The sequence below is a fragment of the Thamnophis elegans genome, chromosome 16, assembly GCF_009769535.1.
Source record: "Thamnophis elegans isolate rThaEle1 chromosome 16, rThaEle1.pri, whole genome shotgun sequence".
NCBI classification, from domain to species: Eukaryota; Metazoa; Chordata; class Lepidosauria; order Squamata; family Colubridae; genus Thamnophis; species Thamnophis elegans.
The window spans coordinates 11,101,129-11,120,180 of record NC_045556.1 but is presented as its reverse complement, the minus strand read 5'-3'; the positions used below and the strand labels follow the sequence as shown (position 1 = coordinate 11,120,180).

At 45.2% G+C, this 19,052-nt stretch overlaps 1 protein-coding gene across 1 annotated transcript in view; it reads right to left on the bottom strand.

Moving 5' to 3' along the window:
• Positions 1–5,183: 5,183 nt before the first annotated feature.
• The window catches only part of LOC116519016 (high affinity cAMP-specific and IBMX-insensitive 3',5'-cyclic phosphodiesterase 8A-like), a 110,549-nt gene continuing 96,680 nt past the window's right edge, over positions 5,184–19,052 (bottom strand). Inside the window, exons 16-21 of the mRNA XM_032232631.1 lie at positions 18,006–18,141; positions 16,693–16,891; positions 12,464–12,681; positions 11,412–11,544; positions 6,936–7,103; positions 5,184–5,305 (exon numbers count right to left, since the gene is read on the bottom strand). Of these exons, the coding sequence (XP_032088522.1) occupies positions 5,270–5,305; positions 6,936–7,103; positions 11,412–11,544; positions 12,464–12,681; positions 16,693–16,891; positions 18,006–18,141 (890 nt within the window). The 3' untranslated portion in view covers positions 5,184–5,269. The remainder of the gene's footprint in view (positions 5,306–6,935; positions 7,104–11,411; positions 11,545–12,463; positions 12,682–16,692; positions 16,892–18,005; positions 18,142–19,052) is intronic.

The following is a 19,052-nucleotide window of genomic DNA, read 5'->3' as shown; positions in this document are numbered from 1 at the left end:
CCATTCCATTCTATCCCTATCCCTATCCCCATTCCATTCCATTCTATCCCTATCCCTATCCCCATTCCATACCATTCCATTCTATTCTATCCCTATCCCTATCCCCATTCCATTCCATTCTATCCCTATCCCTATCCCCATTCCATACCATTCCATTCTATCCCTATCCCTATCCCCATTCCATTCCCTTCTATCCCTATCCATCCCCATTCCATACCATTCCCATTCTATTCTATCACCTATCCCTATCCCCATTCCATTCCATTCCATTCTATCCTATCCCTATCCCCGTTCCATTCTATCCCTATCCCTATCCCTATCCCCATTCCATTCCATTCCATTCCATTCTATCCCTATCCCTATCCCCATTCCATACCATTCCATTCTATTCTATCCCTATCCCTATCCCCATTCCATACCATTCCATTCTATCCCTATCCCTATCCCCATTCCATTCCATTCCATTCTATCCCTATCCCTATCCCCATTCCATTCCATTCCATTCCATTCTATCCCTATCCCTATCCCTATCCCCATTCCATTCTATCCCTATCCCCATTCCATCCCATCCCATCCCATCCCATCCCATCCCATCCCATCCTATCCTAATGGGTGCTTGAGCCAGAAGAAGAAGAAACTTTTTTTGGAGACATAATTTCTCTAAGATTAATAGATGACAGTGCATGGGGCTGAGTAAGGGAGTGAAAAGAATTTGGAAGTTAGGATATTGTGGATACATACATATAAATGTCAGAATAATTTCCCTGCTGCCATGGAAACCTATGCATTTCAGTACGATTAATATATACGCCTGTCCAAATCTAGAATATGGAAAGTTTTTGGGTTTCTCACAACACAGCTGAGCACCACGGGTGTCTGAGGCATGTCCTACTTTCTTTTTTCTTTTTTTTTTCTATTTTGCCCAAGGAATGAGGATTAAGGAATAAACATTATTATTATTAATAACAATAATTTTCAACAGCCAGCTGCATCAGTAGACACGAAGAACAAAGCAGGAAGAAAAAGTTTCCAGACGGTTTATTTTTAAAAGGAAGGGTTTAATTTCAGAATATGAAATAGTGGTGAGAGATTGGAAAAATAAATAAGGGGAAAACGCCAAGAGGGAATGGCTAAAACTTTACAAAATATACATTTTTAACTCCCCGCTTCCAGCCCACCAACTCCCCGGCCCTTCTGCTATCCACTAGAAGAATCTAGTCACTTTGCAAATATCTTGAAAATGTAGCATTTCTATTTATTATTTTTCTTTCTTTTTCTTAAAAATAAAACTTTTCAAAGCCAGACCAGACTTTCTCAGGATGGGAACAGCATAACGCACATTTCAAAGGAAGCCCATCATCCCCAACACCTGGGCATCTGGTGGCTTGGCTGCCTTATGTAGGGTTTTGCAGCGGTATGCAGAAAACGGCCCCTGGTGTAGGCCTGGCTGATTTAAGTTTCAAAAACAGCACAGACATTGATAATGGGGATTTGGGAGAGAGACGATGAAGAACACCGATCCCCAAACTATGGCCCATGGGCCAGATATGGCCTGACAATGCAAAGCAGCGGCGAGTTGCCAATTTGTTACTGGCAGTTTGGGCATGCTCCTGCTCACGTGTGACGCTTCTGCGCATGCACAGAAACATCCGGGCGGGTGGGCGGAGCCTCCCGCCACCGCTAATACCGGTTCGGCCGATCTGGGTCAAACTGGGAGCAAGCCACCTCTGACGCAAAGTATCCAGCCCATGGAGTGGTGGGATTCAGCCCTCGCCCCTCACTGTCAGCCTTATCTTCCAACGAGCATCCACTCCAGCTGCACTTCCGGTTAGTTATTCCACCGGTTGAGCTGCACGTTGCCGAAGGGTGCTGGGGAGGACCTGCTGACTGACGGGGAGTGACGCTAGTGCAGCCATGTGATCTAAGGCCGGTGGTGATTAGGGCCAGCTTGTAAAGTAGTGCTTAAAAGTCTTTAAAAATGCTTTAAAAACAGCCTTTCGGGATGTTTTTCACAGCCGTATGATCCAGGGCCGATGGGTGAATAGGGGAGGGGCAAGTACAGCAAGGACAAAGGCAAAATGGATGGCTAAGTTGACCACGCCCACTCAGTCATGTGACCACCTAGCCCCGCCCACCCAGTCACGTGACCACCTAGCCATGCCCACCCAGCCGGTCCAGTCCCCCAAGAGTCTGAGGGACCGTGAATCGGCCCCGTTTAAAAAGTTTGTGGACCCCCCGATATAGAATATGATAAACACCCTACAACGGGCTGGGAATTTCCCAATAATTTTTTCTTTTAAAGAAAATGGGCTGAGAAATTCAATTAACCTGAAGATCCCATGAGAATGCAGAGTGCTGACCAAGATTTACTGGCCACTGTTGGACTTCATTGCCCGAGCCTCATATCCACAGCAGAGACACAATAACAAGAGCCAAGTTGGGTAAACCCCCTATTCAATGCCACAGTAACTTCAAAGGGCTACTCAACTAACGGTTGTAAGTCAAGGACTCTGTAACATATAATAAAACCTAAACAGTCCCCCCCCATCCTCTCCGTCTCATTAAAAAGTTGGGTTGGCCGCATGCCCCTTTTTTTTGCAATCGGGGAAGAAGAATGCATAATGAGCGAGGAATCACGAGAAAACCGTAATGCCTCCATAGAAGTTGGCTTTGGCGTTTTATAGTCTTTACAAATTTTATAGAAAATATTCAACATCTAACAAAATAAAATAAAACATGTTTTAATCAGAGGTGCCTAACGATCAGCTTCGAAAAATCTGCAGGGCCAAAGGGGAAGGGAGGGTTCGCTTCCATTTGCTACTAAATTTTAAGAGAACGCGTTCTCAGTAGTGCTCGGGAACGAGTGATCGCGCTTTCAGCAACGTGAAAAAATACCGCTAAGGTCCATTTGAGTAGATTTTTTTTAAAAAAAGGAAAGCTCCTTCACAAAGAGTCTATATTGTCCATGTCCGATTATTCCATGTAGCTGTTTCTGTTTCTTTTATTCTTTTCGGTGCTCATGCTAAAGATTCCTCATCATGGTTATGAATCCTCGCGGTGAGGGACATTTCTCTCTCCTTCCCTTGCTTGCTCTGAAGAACTTCACGCTGAGATCTTCTAAGAAAAGGGCCCCTCTAATCGTCACTTTCCAAGCGTGCGAATAATGCAAGCGATAAGGGCTCACCCCAAAATTCACTCCGATACAGGCTTCTATCCAGTGTGATTCAGCTTGAAAAGTACGGCCACCTCCTCAGTTGCTAGATGACGGATGGAGAAGAGGGTTCTTCTGATTTCCAAGCCCTTCAAGATTGCCCAACGTCCCCGTAACGGGAACAGAAGGTCTTGCGCTTGTGCTGAAGTGACCGAACACATCTGAAAATCCATAACCAAAAGCAAGTTTGGAGGAACCGGCTTCCCGATGGAAGATACGCATGTCCAATGGTCAGATAGCTATTCAGGAGGCGCCCGAAGAGTCCTCAGCTTCTTATCATCCAGCCCCTTCCAATACTTGAAGTTGTTGTCTAGGTGTTGCATCAGATTTGGTAAATCTGCAAAAGCTAGAAAAGACAACGGTGAAGTCATGGACACTTCTGGGAAAATGGATTCAAAGATGGAGAATGTTGGGGGCTTATTTTCTTAATTGTGGGGGAGGCTATGGGCAACCTACAGCTTCGGGGATAGCAATAGCACTTAGACTTATATGAGCCATGGTGGCGCAGTGGTTAGAGTGCAGTACTGCAGGCTAATTCTGCTGACTGCCAGCTGACTGCAATTTGGCAGTTCAAATCTCACCAGGCTCAAGGTTGACTCAGCCTTCCATCCTTCCGAAGTCAGTAAAAGGAGGACCCAGATTGTTGGGGGGCAATAAGCTGACTGTAAACTGCTTAGAGAGGGCTGTAAAAGCACTGTAAAGCAGTCTAAGTGCTATTGCTATATATGCTTCACCATACTTTACAGCCCTCTCTAAGTGGGTTTGCAGAGTCAGCCTCTTGCCCCCAACAATCTGGGTCCTCATTTTACCCACCTCAGAAGCACGGAAGGATGAGTCAACTTTGAACCTGGTGAGATTCGAACTGCCAAATTCCAAGCAGCCGGCAGTCAGCAGAAATAGCCTGCAGTACTGCACTCTAACCACTGCGTCACCATGGCTCTTAACACAAAAGGAGCCATTCCTCCTTTTTGGTACTCCCAAAGCTCTACCTGATCTTAAGGGCTGAAAACCGACAATGCCCTTTTCCATGATTTTGAGCTAGGAGGTAGATGAAACTCACCATCTAATAGAAGCCATAAAATAGTCACACTTTTTTAAAACAACAAAGAGCATTCCATGCACTCACCTCAAAGATGGGTGAGGCGTGACCTGACAAAAGCGCACCCGACAACAGTGCGCCAACAAAACCGCGGCAATAAAACTGCGACGTCAACAGTGCACTCACAAAGGCGCGCCGACAAAAGAGCACCGACAGAAGCGCGATTATGGTTAAGGTAAGGGTTAGGTTTAGGGTTAGGTTTAGGGTTAGGTTTAGGGTTAGGTTTAGGGTTAGGTTTAGGGTTAGGTTTAGGGTTAGGTTTAGGGTTAGGTTTAGGGTTAGGTTTAGGGTTAGGTTTAGGGTTAGGTTTAGGGTTAGGTTTAGGGTTAGGTTTAGGGTTAGGTTTAGGGTTAGGTTTGGGTTAGGTTTTGGGTTAGGGTTAGGTTTAGAGCGCGCTGTTGTCGGCGCGCTGTTGTCGGCGCGCTTCTGCGCTCATTCGTCAGTGCGATTTTGAACTCGCGGTTTTCTCTCCATGGTTTCATCGGCACGCTTTTGTCGAGCGCGCATTTGTCGGTGAACCGGGTGAGGGTGCCAACGACCAAGTTAAGATCATTTAGACCTGGCATCCCTGTTTTTTATGTTTTCCCACTTCAAAACAGCAGAAAATGACACTGCCATTGTTCAGTAGTGTATCACCAAGAGAGATAGTTAGAAGGAATTCAGAAGAGGTTGCACAAAATTAAAATCATCGTGGACCACAGGCTGCCCACTTATGCCCTTGAATGACCCAATCAAGACGATAGGTTGCCCTGTCTACCACAATCCTTCGGCCACCCGATTAGTTGAAGAATATGCCAAAAGCATTCCATCCCTACATGAACAGAGTTTTCTCTCTTTCTTCTGTGACAAAGAGAAGAAATGGCTTACCATCCCAAGCATCAAACATGTCCATGATGAAATATCAATGAACGAGATTTGAGATTTAGGAATACTGCAGGTATTCCTGTCAAAAACCGGCATCACAACAGGCAAACCTTGTCTCTTCTCGTCATCGTCTGCAAAAAAAACAACACCCAATGCACACAATTATTTGGTTTATTACTACTAACAATGCAAAGGTGGGTTCCTACCAGTTCGCACCTATTCGGTAGAACCGGTTCGTCAAATGTACTGGACTGGTTGGTAGAGGTTCCACCAGTGGACCTGGAAAGCAGGCCACACCTACAGAAGAGGTTCCAAAAAATTTTGAAACCCACCACTGGTCCTTGGATATGATTATTCTACACTATCATGCTCCTATTTATAAAACTCAGTGCCTCTGTGAAAGGGAACGATGACTACTGCGTTTGTGGTGCAATCAGAACGTTTCGTGCGTTGAAGTTGTTTTAACGCAAACCAAAGATGCCTTTTAAAAAACAAGTTTACATCATATTCTTATGCACGCCAGTGCTGTGTGTGAGGTAATTTAAGGTGGTTCTGACAAGTGTCGTCGGCATCTTCATATCCGGTCACATGGGCGGCAAGCCACTCCCATCCGGTCACATGGGTGGCAAGCCACTCCACAAAGGAGGCCACACCCACAGAGTAGGTTCGAACAATTTTTGAAACCCACCACTGGAACAATTTTTGAAACCCACCACTGTAACAATGTCTCCTCTAGTCCCCGTTAGTGTTGTGTAGCTGTGACCCTGGGGGAATGATGGGGAAGGCGCAAAATATCCACTTGTATATTTGACAAAAAAAACAACACGGCAAGAAACCGAGGTATCCCAAAGGTGCTTTTTCAGGAGGCAACTGGACCTATCTAGTTTTTCTTTGAAGACATTTCGCTTCTCATCCAAGAAGCTTCTTCGGATCTGACTGGATCAGAGGTCGTATTCAGCTGGTTCGGACCAATTCACCCCAACTGGTTGCAGAAATCGCAAGTGGGCCACCCACCTGCCGTGGCTGTATGCTGTCCTACTTAGGCACATTTTTGAGGCCGGGCCAGAGGTGGGTTGCTGCCGGTTCGGCCCGGTTTGGCCGAACCGCTAGTGGAATTCAGGCCTGGGTCGCAGAACTGGCAGCTACAGAGGCCTACCACCCCCCAAACTGGTTCCATCCCTGCTTCTTGGCTGCCACCATTTTGGGTTTTAGCAACTGCGCATGCGTGCAGAACAATTTACATTGAATAGTGCACATTGTGCGCGGGTTGCGAATCCGCAGTAGTGCCAGCAGCAACCCATCCCTGGACCGGGCACCTGCACAGAAGGCATGAAGACATGCACGCAAAGCACACGCATGGAAGGCGGTGCAGATGTGTGGAAAAGAAGCATGCACCTGCGAACTGGTGGTAACGAAATGTGAAACCCACCGCTGGACGGGATGGTAGGGAATGGAAGGATTTATCTTCCTTGCAGGCAGTTGGTCATTTGCATTCTTTTAGAGAGTCATTGAGGCCACTTGGAGGCCATTTCAAGGCCACTTCCTCTGTGTCATCATGACCTGGATGACTGAGAATCTCCTTAGACATAAACCGAGGTATCATTTTTTGAATGAGGGGGCAGGGACTCAAGGGCTACCAAAAGAGATTTAGAGGCCAGTGAAGTCTGGGAAAAGTTTTGCCTCCATCTCCCTTTTCATCACCTGGGAAAAATGAAGTCTGACATCCAGTGGAAAATTCTTCAGCCTGCTGTCTTAACTCACCTGTGCAAAATACTCCTCCGAGATCCGACCTGCCCATTCAATGCACTGTTCCAACGAACGGCAGGGGTTGGAAACATCAGCACACTTAATTAGCATCCGTTTGATCAGGATTCGATTCTCAGCAGACGTGAGGACGTTTTTGATGGGATCACCATCGCCATTGGTACTCTTAGGGAAACAAAATTTACAAATATTGTCCATAAAGTTCCAGTTTAAAATTCCATTTTCGATTAAACCGTGTGTTGTCTGGGTGCAAATAGTTTTAGGAAATAGAAATCAAAATATTTACAACAATGTTCATTACATTAATATTGATTCTATAATAATGATGATGATGATGATGATGATGATGATGATGATATTTACTTATCCATTTGAATATACCTCCCTTATATCATTGATCCTTTCCCGATATTTCTCTGTTTCTAATTTCTGTTTTTATCCGCTAACCCAGTGGTAGTCAACCTGGTCCCTACCGCCCACTTGTGGGCGTTTCCAGCTTTCATGGTGGGCGGTAGGGGTTTTGTCCGATACTGAAGCACTTTCTCTTTTTTTATTTAATTGACTTCCCTACTTTATAAATCACCATTACTGTGGGACCGGTGGTGGTTAGAAAATTTTACTACTAACAGATATAGAAAAGTGGGCAATAGGTATAAAAAGGTTGACTTCCCCTGCGCTAACCATTGATAAAATAAACCGCAGGGCAAGAAGTATTTGGTTTCTTTCTTTTCCTCAATTGTAAGTGTTAGTTTGTCCATTTTTGCACAGTCTAGTATTTTTTTAAATCACATTTTATCATACCATTATTATTATTCTACTCTGGAACTTCAGAGAACAAATCTTGATGTATTTCTAGAGGATACCTCTTCTAATACGTACTTCAAAAGTCTTATTTTTCAGGGTTAATCGACATGTCCCATACTCCCAACATTTTGTAGGGATTCGCTCTCAGTTCCTTAATTATCCTTGCAGCTTTTCCCTTAACCTGGTTCAATTTATTCTCATCTTTCTTAAAGTGTGATGTCCAAAACCATATCGAGATGGAATTTATTCAAAGCAGAATCAAGCAGAATGTTTCTGTAAGCTAGAGTATGGTTTTGTTTTTATCCTTCTTTGTATTTACAAAGGTACGTAAACTAAACTGCATTGCTAACTAGGGCATTCAAAACCTTTGCCAGACCAATTCTCGAATACAGTTCATCTGCCTGGACTCCACACTGTATATCGGATATTAACACGATCGAGAGGGTCCAGAGGTATTTCACGAGAAAAGAACTCCACTCCTCTGCTCACAACAGAATCCCTTACGCCACCAGGCTTGAAATTTTGGCCTTGGACAATCTGGAACTGTGCCACCTGCGATCTGATCTAAGCATTGTACACAAAATTGTCTGCTACAATGTCCTAACTGTCAACGACTACTTCAGAGTCAACCATAATAATACAATCGATACAAACTCAAGATAAACCGCTCCAAACTCGATTGCAGAAAATACAACTTCAGCAACAGAGTGGTCAACGCCTGGAATGCTCTCCCTGACTCCGTTGTTACATCCTCACACCCCTCAGTTTCAACCTAAACTGTCTACCGTGGACCTCACCCCATTCCTAAGAGGTTTGTAAAGGGGGTCTGCATAAGTGCATCTGGGTGCCCACCGTCCCTGTCCTACTGTCTCCATTTATCTGTATTTACCTCCTTTGTTCATGTTTATATTCATACCTATACTGGAAGAAATGAAAGAAGGAAGGGAGGGAGGGAGGAGGGAGGGAGGGAGGGGAAGGGAAGGGTGGGAGGGAAGGAAGGAAGGGAAGGAAGAAAGGAAAGAAGGGAAGAAAAGGGAGGGAGGGAAAGGGAAGGGAAGAGAAGTGAGGGAGGGAGGGAGGGGGAGGGAAGGAAGGAAGGAAGGAAAGGAAGGAAGGAAGGGAAGGAAGGGAAGAAGGGAAGGAAGGGAAGGAATGAAAAGAAAGAAAGAAAGAAAGAAAGAAAAGAAAAGAAATATGCTGGGTAAGATTGATTTTTGATCTGTTTAAACAATTCAGATTGACGCGCATTGTGATTTGCTCCAATTTACCTTTCCATTTCTATACAGAGTCTAGTCTGGAGAAACGTGTGACTTTTAAACGGGGCTCATGAATGGGAAAGGTTGCTACACACTAGGAAGCCATCTCAATAATCTGAACATCTCAGTTCCCATTCTTAGGCTCTGCCTCTTCGTCAGGTCTCTCTCATTTTCCCCTTCCAAATGGTGTCTTTGAGAGTTTTCCAACGTTTGTCCAAAAAACTGCTGGGATAACTAAAGGACTTGGAGCTTCAGCTCCTGTTTTGAAATACTTGGGCTTGGTCCAGATTTTTGCTGAATAAATGGAAACAGTTCATGGGACGCTCAAAGAAGCCCTTTGTGAAGAGCGCAGAAACGGTCTCCTCCCGCAAAGGCTTCTAAAAGCGCTACCAATGCAGAGGAAGCCTTCAATCCACCGTGCAAAAGTAAACAGCAGAGTGAAAAAAGCAGGGGGGCGGGGGGGGAGGCTAAGGGAAGCTGAATTTTCAGCAAGTCTGTTTCTCCCAGAACGTCAGAAAGGGCAAAGATTTCTTTTCACGAAGGAGGTGAGTTCTCAAAAGCATCGCAGCCTCAATTGGAACAGGGCAAGTTCGTTCTTTGGGAAAAGGGCAGATCCCTGGTCTTTAAAAAAAAAAAAAAAAACCCAAATTTAGAAACTTTGCAAATCCTCACATTTTGAAAAGATTTCCTCCTCAGCTGTTTTGTGGGAACAAAGTGTCCTACACACCAAAATCCACATCTCCAGAACCTGGAGCATTAGACGTAATAAAAGACATATCGTATGTTTTGGAATATAAGACGCACCTTTTTCCCTCAAAAAAGAGGGTGAAAATCTGGGTGCGTCTTGTACACCGAATACAGAATTTTTGGCCTCCTGAAATCCCGACCTCTTTGCAAAAATGGCCGTGCACAGCCTTTAGGAGGCTTCTAGAGTGCTTCTGGGAGCTGGGGAGGGCAAAAATGAGCAAAAAATGGGCCTTTCCTTTGCTTGTTTTTGCCCGCACCCCAGCCCCCAGGAGCACTCTATAAGCCTCCTAAAGGCTATGCATGCCCCCCCCTTTTTTTTGACAAAAAACAGCCTGTTTTTGTGAAAAACAGGGCATTTTCGGGAGGTCTGCAGAGTGCAATTTTTTTTATAAAAACTGGCTCTTCAAAATCTTGGTGCATCTTATACTCCAAAAAATACAGTAATTGTTTCAAATTGGAATAAAATGGGAAAAGGCTCACTCCCCCCGCCCCATCCTGAAAGAATACCCGTTCAAATGCCCTTTTTAAATTAAAAACAAAGAAGGAAACAAAGGCTCCCTCTGAGATTGAGCAGACTCACAAGGAAGACGCTTTGCAAATTGTCCCTTGTAGCGTTCTTTGCTGTACTTTACTACGGATGATTTTCTCTCTGAGATAGCTTGGGTCAGGGATATCAAACTCAAGGCCTGGGGGCCGGATCCGGCCAGCAGGGTGCTTAGATCTAGCCCGTGGTGTAACGTTCCCGTGGTTCGTCCATGAGGCCAATGTTGAGAAAAGACAGGACACGACCTTTCTCGGGATGGAGCAACCCAGATTGGGGGTCTGAGAGCCCCTTTTATTGAGATAGGACAAAGGCAGGAGGAGCAATAGCATGTGAGTAAAAACAGCCTGTAAAAGTACAATTTCTAATCTACTGCTCAGTCTATATATGGTCAAATCCTGGACGTCAATGGTAGGGCACATCTCAGAATGTTATGTTATGCACTATCAGGATGTTATGGCGTTTTAGGAGTTTGTTTTCTCCTGTGTGGTTCAGCGTGACTCTGCATGCCCTAGTATGAACTGGACAATGGGTGACACACACCTACACAAGGAACTATATTACAACACTGTGGGACAACCCAAGGAACAACAAAGGACTGGCCGGTAGGGCCTTTGCCAGCGAACTTCATTTTCGCTGGCAGAAGGTTGGAGGAGGCCATTGCAGCTGAAAACAGAGCTTCGCGTGGGCCGGGGGCACCACTCCCAAACTCCACTTTTGCTGGCAGAGGATTGCAGGAGGCCATCGCAGCTGAAACAGAGTTTGGGAGCCCGTTTTCGCTGGCAGAGTGCTTGGGACACCACAGGTGCCCCGGACATGAGTGATGTCAAGCTGGCCACGCCCACACAGCCCCCGAGGTCAAACACAACCCTGATGCGGTCCTCAATGAAATCGGAGGGGTGGGGGTGTGTGTGAATGGATCTTATGGAGTGAAAAATACAGTATCTCCCTTTTGCAAAAGGAACTAAACTACACATGTTATTCCTAAACATTTCTCTGGGTTCTTCCTCTGTCTTTGATTAGCCTGAAAAAAGAAGAGGAACTTGTTTCTAAATATATTACAGCCTCTTTTGTTTTCTTTTTTACTTCTTGGTAGTACCATTTCTTGGTAGTACCACTTCTTACCCCATTGTCATCCAGAGCAGCCAACGGCTTGTTGATGCTGTTGACAAATTTGTTAACGTGCTCAAAATGTTTGGTCATTTCCGTGGCCAAGACCATGTCAATAATGGCTTGTCGGAGAGTTCGGTATTCATTCCTAGATAAAAGAAGACAAAAGGGAAAAAAAATAGGTGGAATTTTGTTGTTTTAGTAGGACTATCTATTAAATCATCCATCTCTCTCTCTCTCTCAGCCTCTCTCTCTCTCTCTCTCTCTCCCTCCCTCCCTCTCTCTTATCTCTCTCTCTCTCTATCTATCATCTATCTATCTATCTATCTATCTATCTATCTATCTATCTATCTATCTATCTATCTATCTATATCTAATATATCTATATCTAATATATCTATCTCTATCTCTATCTCTATCTCTCTATCTATCATCTATCTATCTATCTATCTATCTATCTATCTATCTATCTATCTATCTATCTATCTATCTCTATGTCTGTCTGTCTGTCTGTCTGTATGTATGTATGTATGTATATGGCTCTGTGTGTGTGCGTGTATGTTCCAGCATAACTCTGGAACGCCTTGAGCAATTTCAACCAAACTTGGTACAAATATGACTTACTCTCTGGAAACAAATACTGTGGGGGTAAGACACCCCTGGTGGTGGGGGTGTTCTGTTAAGTTACAGCCTGTTGTGCCTTAAAATGGCTTCTACTGTACTGCTGTAAAATGGCTTCTACAGTGCAGTGGAATTGCCATGGTAACATCTTCACAGTACTTCACAAGGGGCTCCCTCTGGTAAAGGGGAAAATCCAACATTAGAAATTACGTTTGGTCCAGACAATTTCTCCCTATAAATAAATACCAGGGCAATGTTGGGTTATCAACTAGTATTAATATATAATTTAAAGCTGAATTAAATTATATATTTATTGTACAAAATGAGTCACACTCCTTATATCTTTCCCCTTGAAATGCTCATCTCCCTCCATCGCTATTCTTCCGTATATCGTCATGCAGTCCAAACAAATCCTTTTCCAAAATCCTGGTATTTTAAGAACCTACCTCTCCATGTTTTTAAAAATGTTGCATTTATCATCCCGGGTGGTGATCTGGAAAGCCAGTGCTGCGTGATGGCTCTCCAATACCGCAGTGTCATTATACAAAATGGCCAGTTCACTTCCAGCATTGCACAGGAAAGAATTGGTTCGCCCCGGATGATCTACGTCGTGAACGGTGGCAGCTATTAAGGCAGCAACTTCATCAATGGGATCCAAGGTTTGCTGAGAAGGAGAAGAGAGAGAGAGAGAGAGAGAGGCTAGGAGAGGCTCAGGAAGAGAGAGACGCAGCTTAATGTTGGAAAGATGGATGCTGTAACAGTTGCAGTTCAAGAATGTCCTCTCTGTTCTGACTGAGGCTTTCCAAGAACATGAAGCAAACTCCTTGTCCTGACAAAATAACCCTTTTATTAATTTACTGTGAATTATTTTCATTCACATCCAGCAAAGTCTTTCAAGGGAGGATTTACAGCCACAGACCTTATCTGGCTTGGAGAGCTGACAGGCGGATATCTCGGCTCTCTAAGTCTTGGAGAGTCACAAACCAATTAAGCGAACTAATTGTCTCTTGCAAACTCCACTCCCCTTTGGTGCCTCTTTTATTTCCTCTGGAAGGGGCCATTCACCGTCCACCTGTGGCTTTACTCCCAAGTCGACCCCATTCCTTAATTGTTTCCTTCTCCTGACAGCTCTGCGCATGCGCACATTGGGAACAGGCTCCAGCTGTTCTTCTGCCTCACTGATGTCTGACTCTGAAGGCAGCTGATAACTGGCATACGGCTCTCTGGCCCCCTTTCTGCCTCTGACACGGAGCCCTCATCAGAGCCTTCCCCAGATTCCAGGACTGGGCCATGTTCCTCCCCAACCTCCTCACTGTCCGAATCTGCTGCCAGCTCTGCTGGCTGCTGGCGGGCCACAACATCCTCAGGAAATTTCAAGGCACCTGGGATGATCTCATTGCAGTCACACTGGAAGCAGTTAGATGGTTAGCTTTTTATAATTTTTTTACATATAATGTGTTTTATTAGTGTTTGTTTATTTGTTTGTTTGTTTGAATTTATTTGTATGCCGCCCTTTTCCCTGGAGGGACTCAGGGCGGCTCACAACTCAAAAGGGAGGGGAAATACAAACAGAGTTACAAAAAACATGAAAAACCATACATAGTTAAAAGCACAACAATCATACCATTCGAAGTGGGGCAGCAAGTCTTTAGCCCCAGGCCTGTCGGAACAGCCAGGTTTTAAGGGCTATGCGGAAGGCCTGGAGGGTGGTGAGGGTACGAATCTCCACGGGGAGTTCATTCCAGAGGGTCGGAGCAGCCACAGAGAAGGCTCTACTTGTGCTATATATATCAGTGATCTAGGGACTCATTGGCGCTGAGCATGTCGATCAGAAAGGTCATTAAAATGCAAGTAGGAAAATAGGAACCACCTTTGGTGGGAAGGTAAGAGCGTTCCATGCACCTTTGGCATTTAGTCATGCCGGCCATATGACCACGGAGACGTCTTTGGACAGCGCTGGCTCTTCGGCTTTGAAACAGAGATGAGCACCACCCCCTAGAGTCGAGAACGACCAGCACATATGTGCAAGGGGAACCTTTACCTTATCAGTGACCTCTGTAGATGCCATACACTAAATAAAATAAAAATTTAATTACCCAAGCAAAGATGAAATAATAAGAAAGATTATGGACTGTGCCGAAATGGATAAACTAACTAAAGAAATCCAGGGAAAGGAAGAATCAGAATTCTACCAGATATGGGATACATTGTATAGGTGGATGGAGGAAAGAAACAAAAATCAATGAAAGAATATAACAAAACTCAAAAATAATAGTTATGCGTAAAATAAGAGGGTTAAGAATGGTGAAATCCAAATGAAATACAATAGAAGGGGAAATAATATAAGGTGAGCGGTATTGATGATTGCTATTATAAAAAACAGGAAGTTCTTGTTCGTACTGTATTGTATAAATGTGGTGTACGTCTAACTTTTGCGTGTGTGTATTATACATGTTTGTTAATAACATCTTTATTTAAAAAATATTAAATTTTTTAAAAATCCTGTCGTGGACCTTAGATAAAGCCCTGACATTCATGGACAAGATGCTGGAATGCCAAAGTATCCAGAAATGTAAACAGTGGTCGGGAACAGCTTAGTAATAGGAAGGGGAGAAAAATTCTAAAATAGCTCAATGAGAAATCAGCTGCCGCCACAAAATGCTATCTGGCATTTATGGGCAGGATGGAAAGTTGGAGGTTGGGAAAAGGAGCAGATTATGAGACGGAGCAACCTGGAAGAAGCCATGGTACACTGAATTTCTCCATTCCACCCTTTGCTCTTTCCCACAAGTTATCCTTGTGGATGGTTTGTTACTGATGCAAGAAAGAAACTCACAGGAAGCTTCCATTGAATTTTTTTTTTAAATTGCATTTCTTTGGCCACCTTAGCAGTTTCCTTAGAACATGAAGTTCACCCAAACCTCAAATATGGCTTGAATAGAGCCAACAGAGCTGATGAATGGTCTCCTGGAACAGTGGCGGCCCAAACTTTTCCACCCCAACTTTCTTTGGGGTTCTCCAGGCTTAGGAAGCTCAACCTGAAAGGTGGAACTCTTACTTCACAATCAAGAGTTTGTTGAGTTCGATCCTAGGTAGAGGCAGATGTAAGGTCACCTGCTTGGGCAGGGGGTTGGACTAGATGACCCGCAAGGTCCCTTCCAAAATCTGTTGATCTGTTACTTCAAGATCCAAGATGATCTGAAGCTTGCTAGCCTAGAATTGACCCTCTGCCTACAGAAATATCTGCGGATAGAAGCAACTGGTTGCAAATGATGGGAAAGAGCTTTCTTTGCAAGGGACTTGCAAGGGATTTTCTCATTCAGATAGGCAACTCTACGTCAGAGGAGGCAATGATCAACTAAGGTTGTTTCCAAATTTAGTTTCCTATGATACTCTGGTATTATAGAATAACAAAATTAGAAGGGACCTTGGGAGTCTTCTAATTCAATCTACTGCTCAAACAGGAAATCCAATACCAATTCAGACAAATGGTTGTCCAATCCCTTCGTAAAAACCTTCAGTGTTGGACAGTGATGGGTTTCAAAAATTTTTAGAACCTCTTCTGTAGGTGTGATCTGCTTTGTGGGAGTGGCTTGCCAGCCATGTAACTGTGTGGGAGTGGCTTGCCAGCCATGTGACTGGGTGGGCGTGGCCAACTTGTAAAATGTGGTGAAACTCACTTAACAACGCTCTTTCTTAGCAACCAAAACGTTGGCTCAGAAACTCTGCCATTTGAAGCATGCAAGTCTTAAAGCTGTCAAGTTACAAGACCCTTGCACCCCCTAACCTTTTAGAAAGAAAAACAACCCCAGGGGTGTTCAAACTTGACAGCTTTAAGACTTGTGGACTTCAACTCCCAGAATTCCATCTCTCACTCTTCATCTTGATGATGTACGGACGGATGGGGGGGAGGGAGCTGGAACCAATTCTAAACGGTACTGTAGATTTGTGGAACCTCTTCTATAAAAGAGGGTAGAACTGGCAGGAACCCACCCCTGGTGTTGGAGCACTCACAACTTCTGAAGGCAAGCCGTTCTACTGGTTAATTGTTCTCATTGTTAGGACCATGGAGGTCTTCTAATCCAACCCAAGAAATCAACCTATACGTGTCATGGCGAACCTATGGTACGCGTGCCACAAGTGGTACACAGAGCATTCTCTGTGGGCATGTCAGCCGTCGCCCCAACTCAGCTCCACCACGCATGTGCATGCACCTCCCGCCAGCCAGCTGATTTTCAGGTCTCTGCCACACATGGACGGAGGGGCAGGGTGCATGCAGGAGATGCATGCACAGAGGTCCCAGGGGGATTGAACCTGCATGAGCGGGGGTGAGCACGGGGGTGCAGCACATGCGCAGGGGGGTGCACTGGGGTGGGTGGGTGTTGCAAGCGCATTGCATTATGGCACACGATGACCAAAAGGTTATCCATCCCTGCCCTGTACCATTCCAGAAAAATAGCTGTCTAATATTTTCTTTAAAACCTCCAGTGTTGGAGCATTCACAATTTCTGGAGGCAAGTCGTTCCACTGGTGAATTGTTGCCAGGAAATTTCTCCTTGGTTCTAGGTTGGGTCTCTCCTTGCACCAGCTCTCCTTTCCATCTGTCGCTTCTCATCCTGCCTGCTTTGGAGGAAGGCTGACCCTCCTCTGCTGGGGGGCATCCCCGTAGACTTACTTTTACTCTTTCTTTCGAAAGGAAATAGGCCGTGGCATGGAGGACATCCGCCGCGTGGGTTGAATTGTGGTACGAGTTGGATAAGTGATAATTGGCTTCTATGACTTGCAACCAAGACCTCAGCGTCGACTCGGAGCAACCGAGAAATTCACAGATCCGAAAGCGAGCAAACAGTTTGAGGCCAAGATAAACTAAAGGCCTGGAGGGAAGAAATTTTTAAAAAAGGTAATTTGTTTTCCTCTATTCTTACTTTTGCACCAAAAGCCAAATAAACAGTAAGGTGATTAAGAGCTCTTAGACAGGTGATCTGTCTCTCCGAGAATCAGAGGTGATGTTCAGGCAGTTCTGACCAGTTCTGGAGAAGCGGTAGCAGAAATTTTGAGTAGTTCGGAGAACCGGCAAATACCACCTCTGGCTGGCTCCGCCCTGTCTATTCTCTGCCTCCTGAGTCCCAGCTGATCGGGAGGGAATGGGGATTTTGCAGTATCCTTCCCCTAGAGTGGGGAGGGAATGGGGATTTTGCAGTATCCTTCCCCTGGAGTGGGGAGGGAATGGGGAATTTGCAGTATCCTTCCCCTGGAGCAGGGAGGGAATGGGGATTTTACAGTATCCTTCCCCTGGAGCGGGGAGGGAATGGGGATTTTACAGTATCCTTCCCCTGGAGCGGGGAGGGAATGGGGATTTTACAGTATCCTTCCCCTGGAGTGGGGAGGGAATGGGGATTTTACAGTATCCTTCCCCTGGAGTGGGGAGGGAATGGGGATTTTTCAGTATCCTTCCCCTGGAGTGGGAGGGAATGGGGATTTTACAGTATCCTTCCCCTGGAGCGGGGAGGGAATGGGGATTTTATAGTATCCTTCCCCTAGAGTGGGGAGGGAATGGGGATTTTGCAGTATCCTTCCCCTGGAGTGGGGAGGGAATGGGGAATTTGCAGTATCCTTCCCCTGGAGCAGGGAGGGAATGGGGATTTTACAGTATCCTTCCCCTGGAGCGGGGAGGGAATGGGGATTTGCAGTATCCTTCCCCTGGAGTGGGGAGGGAATGGGGATTTTGCAGTACCTTCCCCTGGAGCGGGGAGGGAATGGGGATTTTGCAGTATCCTTCCCCTGGAGTGGGGAAGGAATGGGGATTTTGCAGTATCCTTCCCCTGGAGTGGGGAGGGAATGGGGATTTTGCAGTATCTTTCCCCTGTCACGCCCACCAAGCCATGCCACGCCCACCAAGCCACACACACAGAACCAGGAGTAAAAAATGTGAATCCCATCACTGCCCAGAATTCTGCTCCCGTGCGTTTCTTTGCTTCTCCTACAAACCTTTTATGAGTTGCAGCCTCCAACTCGAAAATATTGAAATCCCAGTCTTGTTCATTTTCCATTGCTTGAGCTATCCGGGGCGGGATGTCATTCAGGGAGATGGGTGAGATCAAACTTCCCGGTACTTGATGGGTTTCTTTAAAAACGAAGACAGAGGGACGAAGGTGTTACAGGCACACCTGGATTACTCATGAGAAAACAAAACCAGGAACAAACTGCACTTCTTGTCTTACGTAAAGCAGGTAAGGGTAACCAGTACAGGTAATCCTCGACTTACAACCACGAGTGAGTTCAAAATTTCCATCACTAAGCAAGACAGTTATTAAGTAACTTTTGACCCACTTTATGACTTTTCTTGCCGCAGTTGTTAAGTGGATCACTGCAGTTGTTAATACAGGTTAGTCCTCAACATAGAATCCCAATTGAGCCAAAAATTAATGTTGCTATAAGGGGGAAATTTGATAAGTGAATTTTGCCCCATTTTGCAATTTTTCTTGCCGTAGTTGTTAAGTGGATCACTGCAGTTGTTAAATTAACAACACGGTTGTTAAGCGAATCTGGCTTCCCCATTGACTTTGTTTGTCAGAAGGTGGCAAAAGGGGAACTTGTGACCCCAGGATAATGCAACCGTCATAGCAATAGCAGTTAGAGTTATATACCGCTTCATAGGGCTTTCAGCCCTCTCTAAGCGGTTTACAGAGTCAGCATATTGCCCCCACAGTCTGGGTCCTCATTTCACCCACCTCGTAAGGATGGAAGGCTGAGTCAACCTTGAGCCGGTGAGATTTGAACCGCTGAACTGCAGAACTGCAGTCAGCTGAAGTAGCCTGCAGTGCTGCGTTTAACCACTGCGCCATCTCGGCTCTATACGAACCAATTGCCAAGCATCTGAATTTTGATCACATGACTGTGGAGATGGTCATAAGGGTGAAAAACAATCATGAGATTTCCCCCCCCCCCGTGCCGTTGTAACTTTGACTGGTCATTAAATGAATGGATGCCAGTCAAAGACTATCTGTATGGACACTGAGTCTTTATTGATTAGCC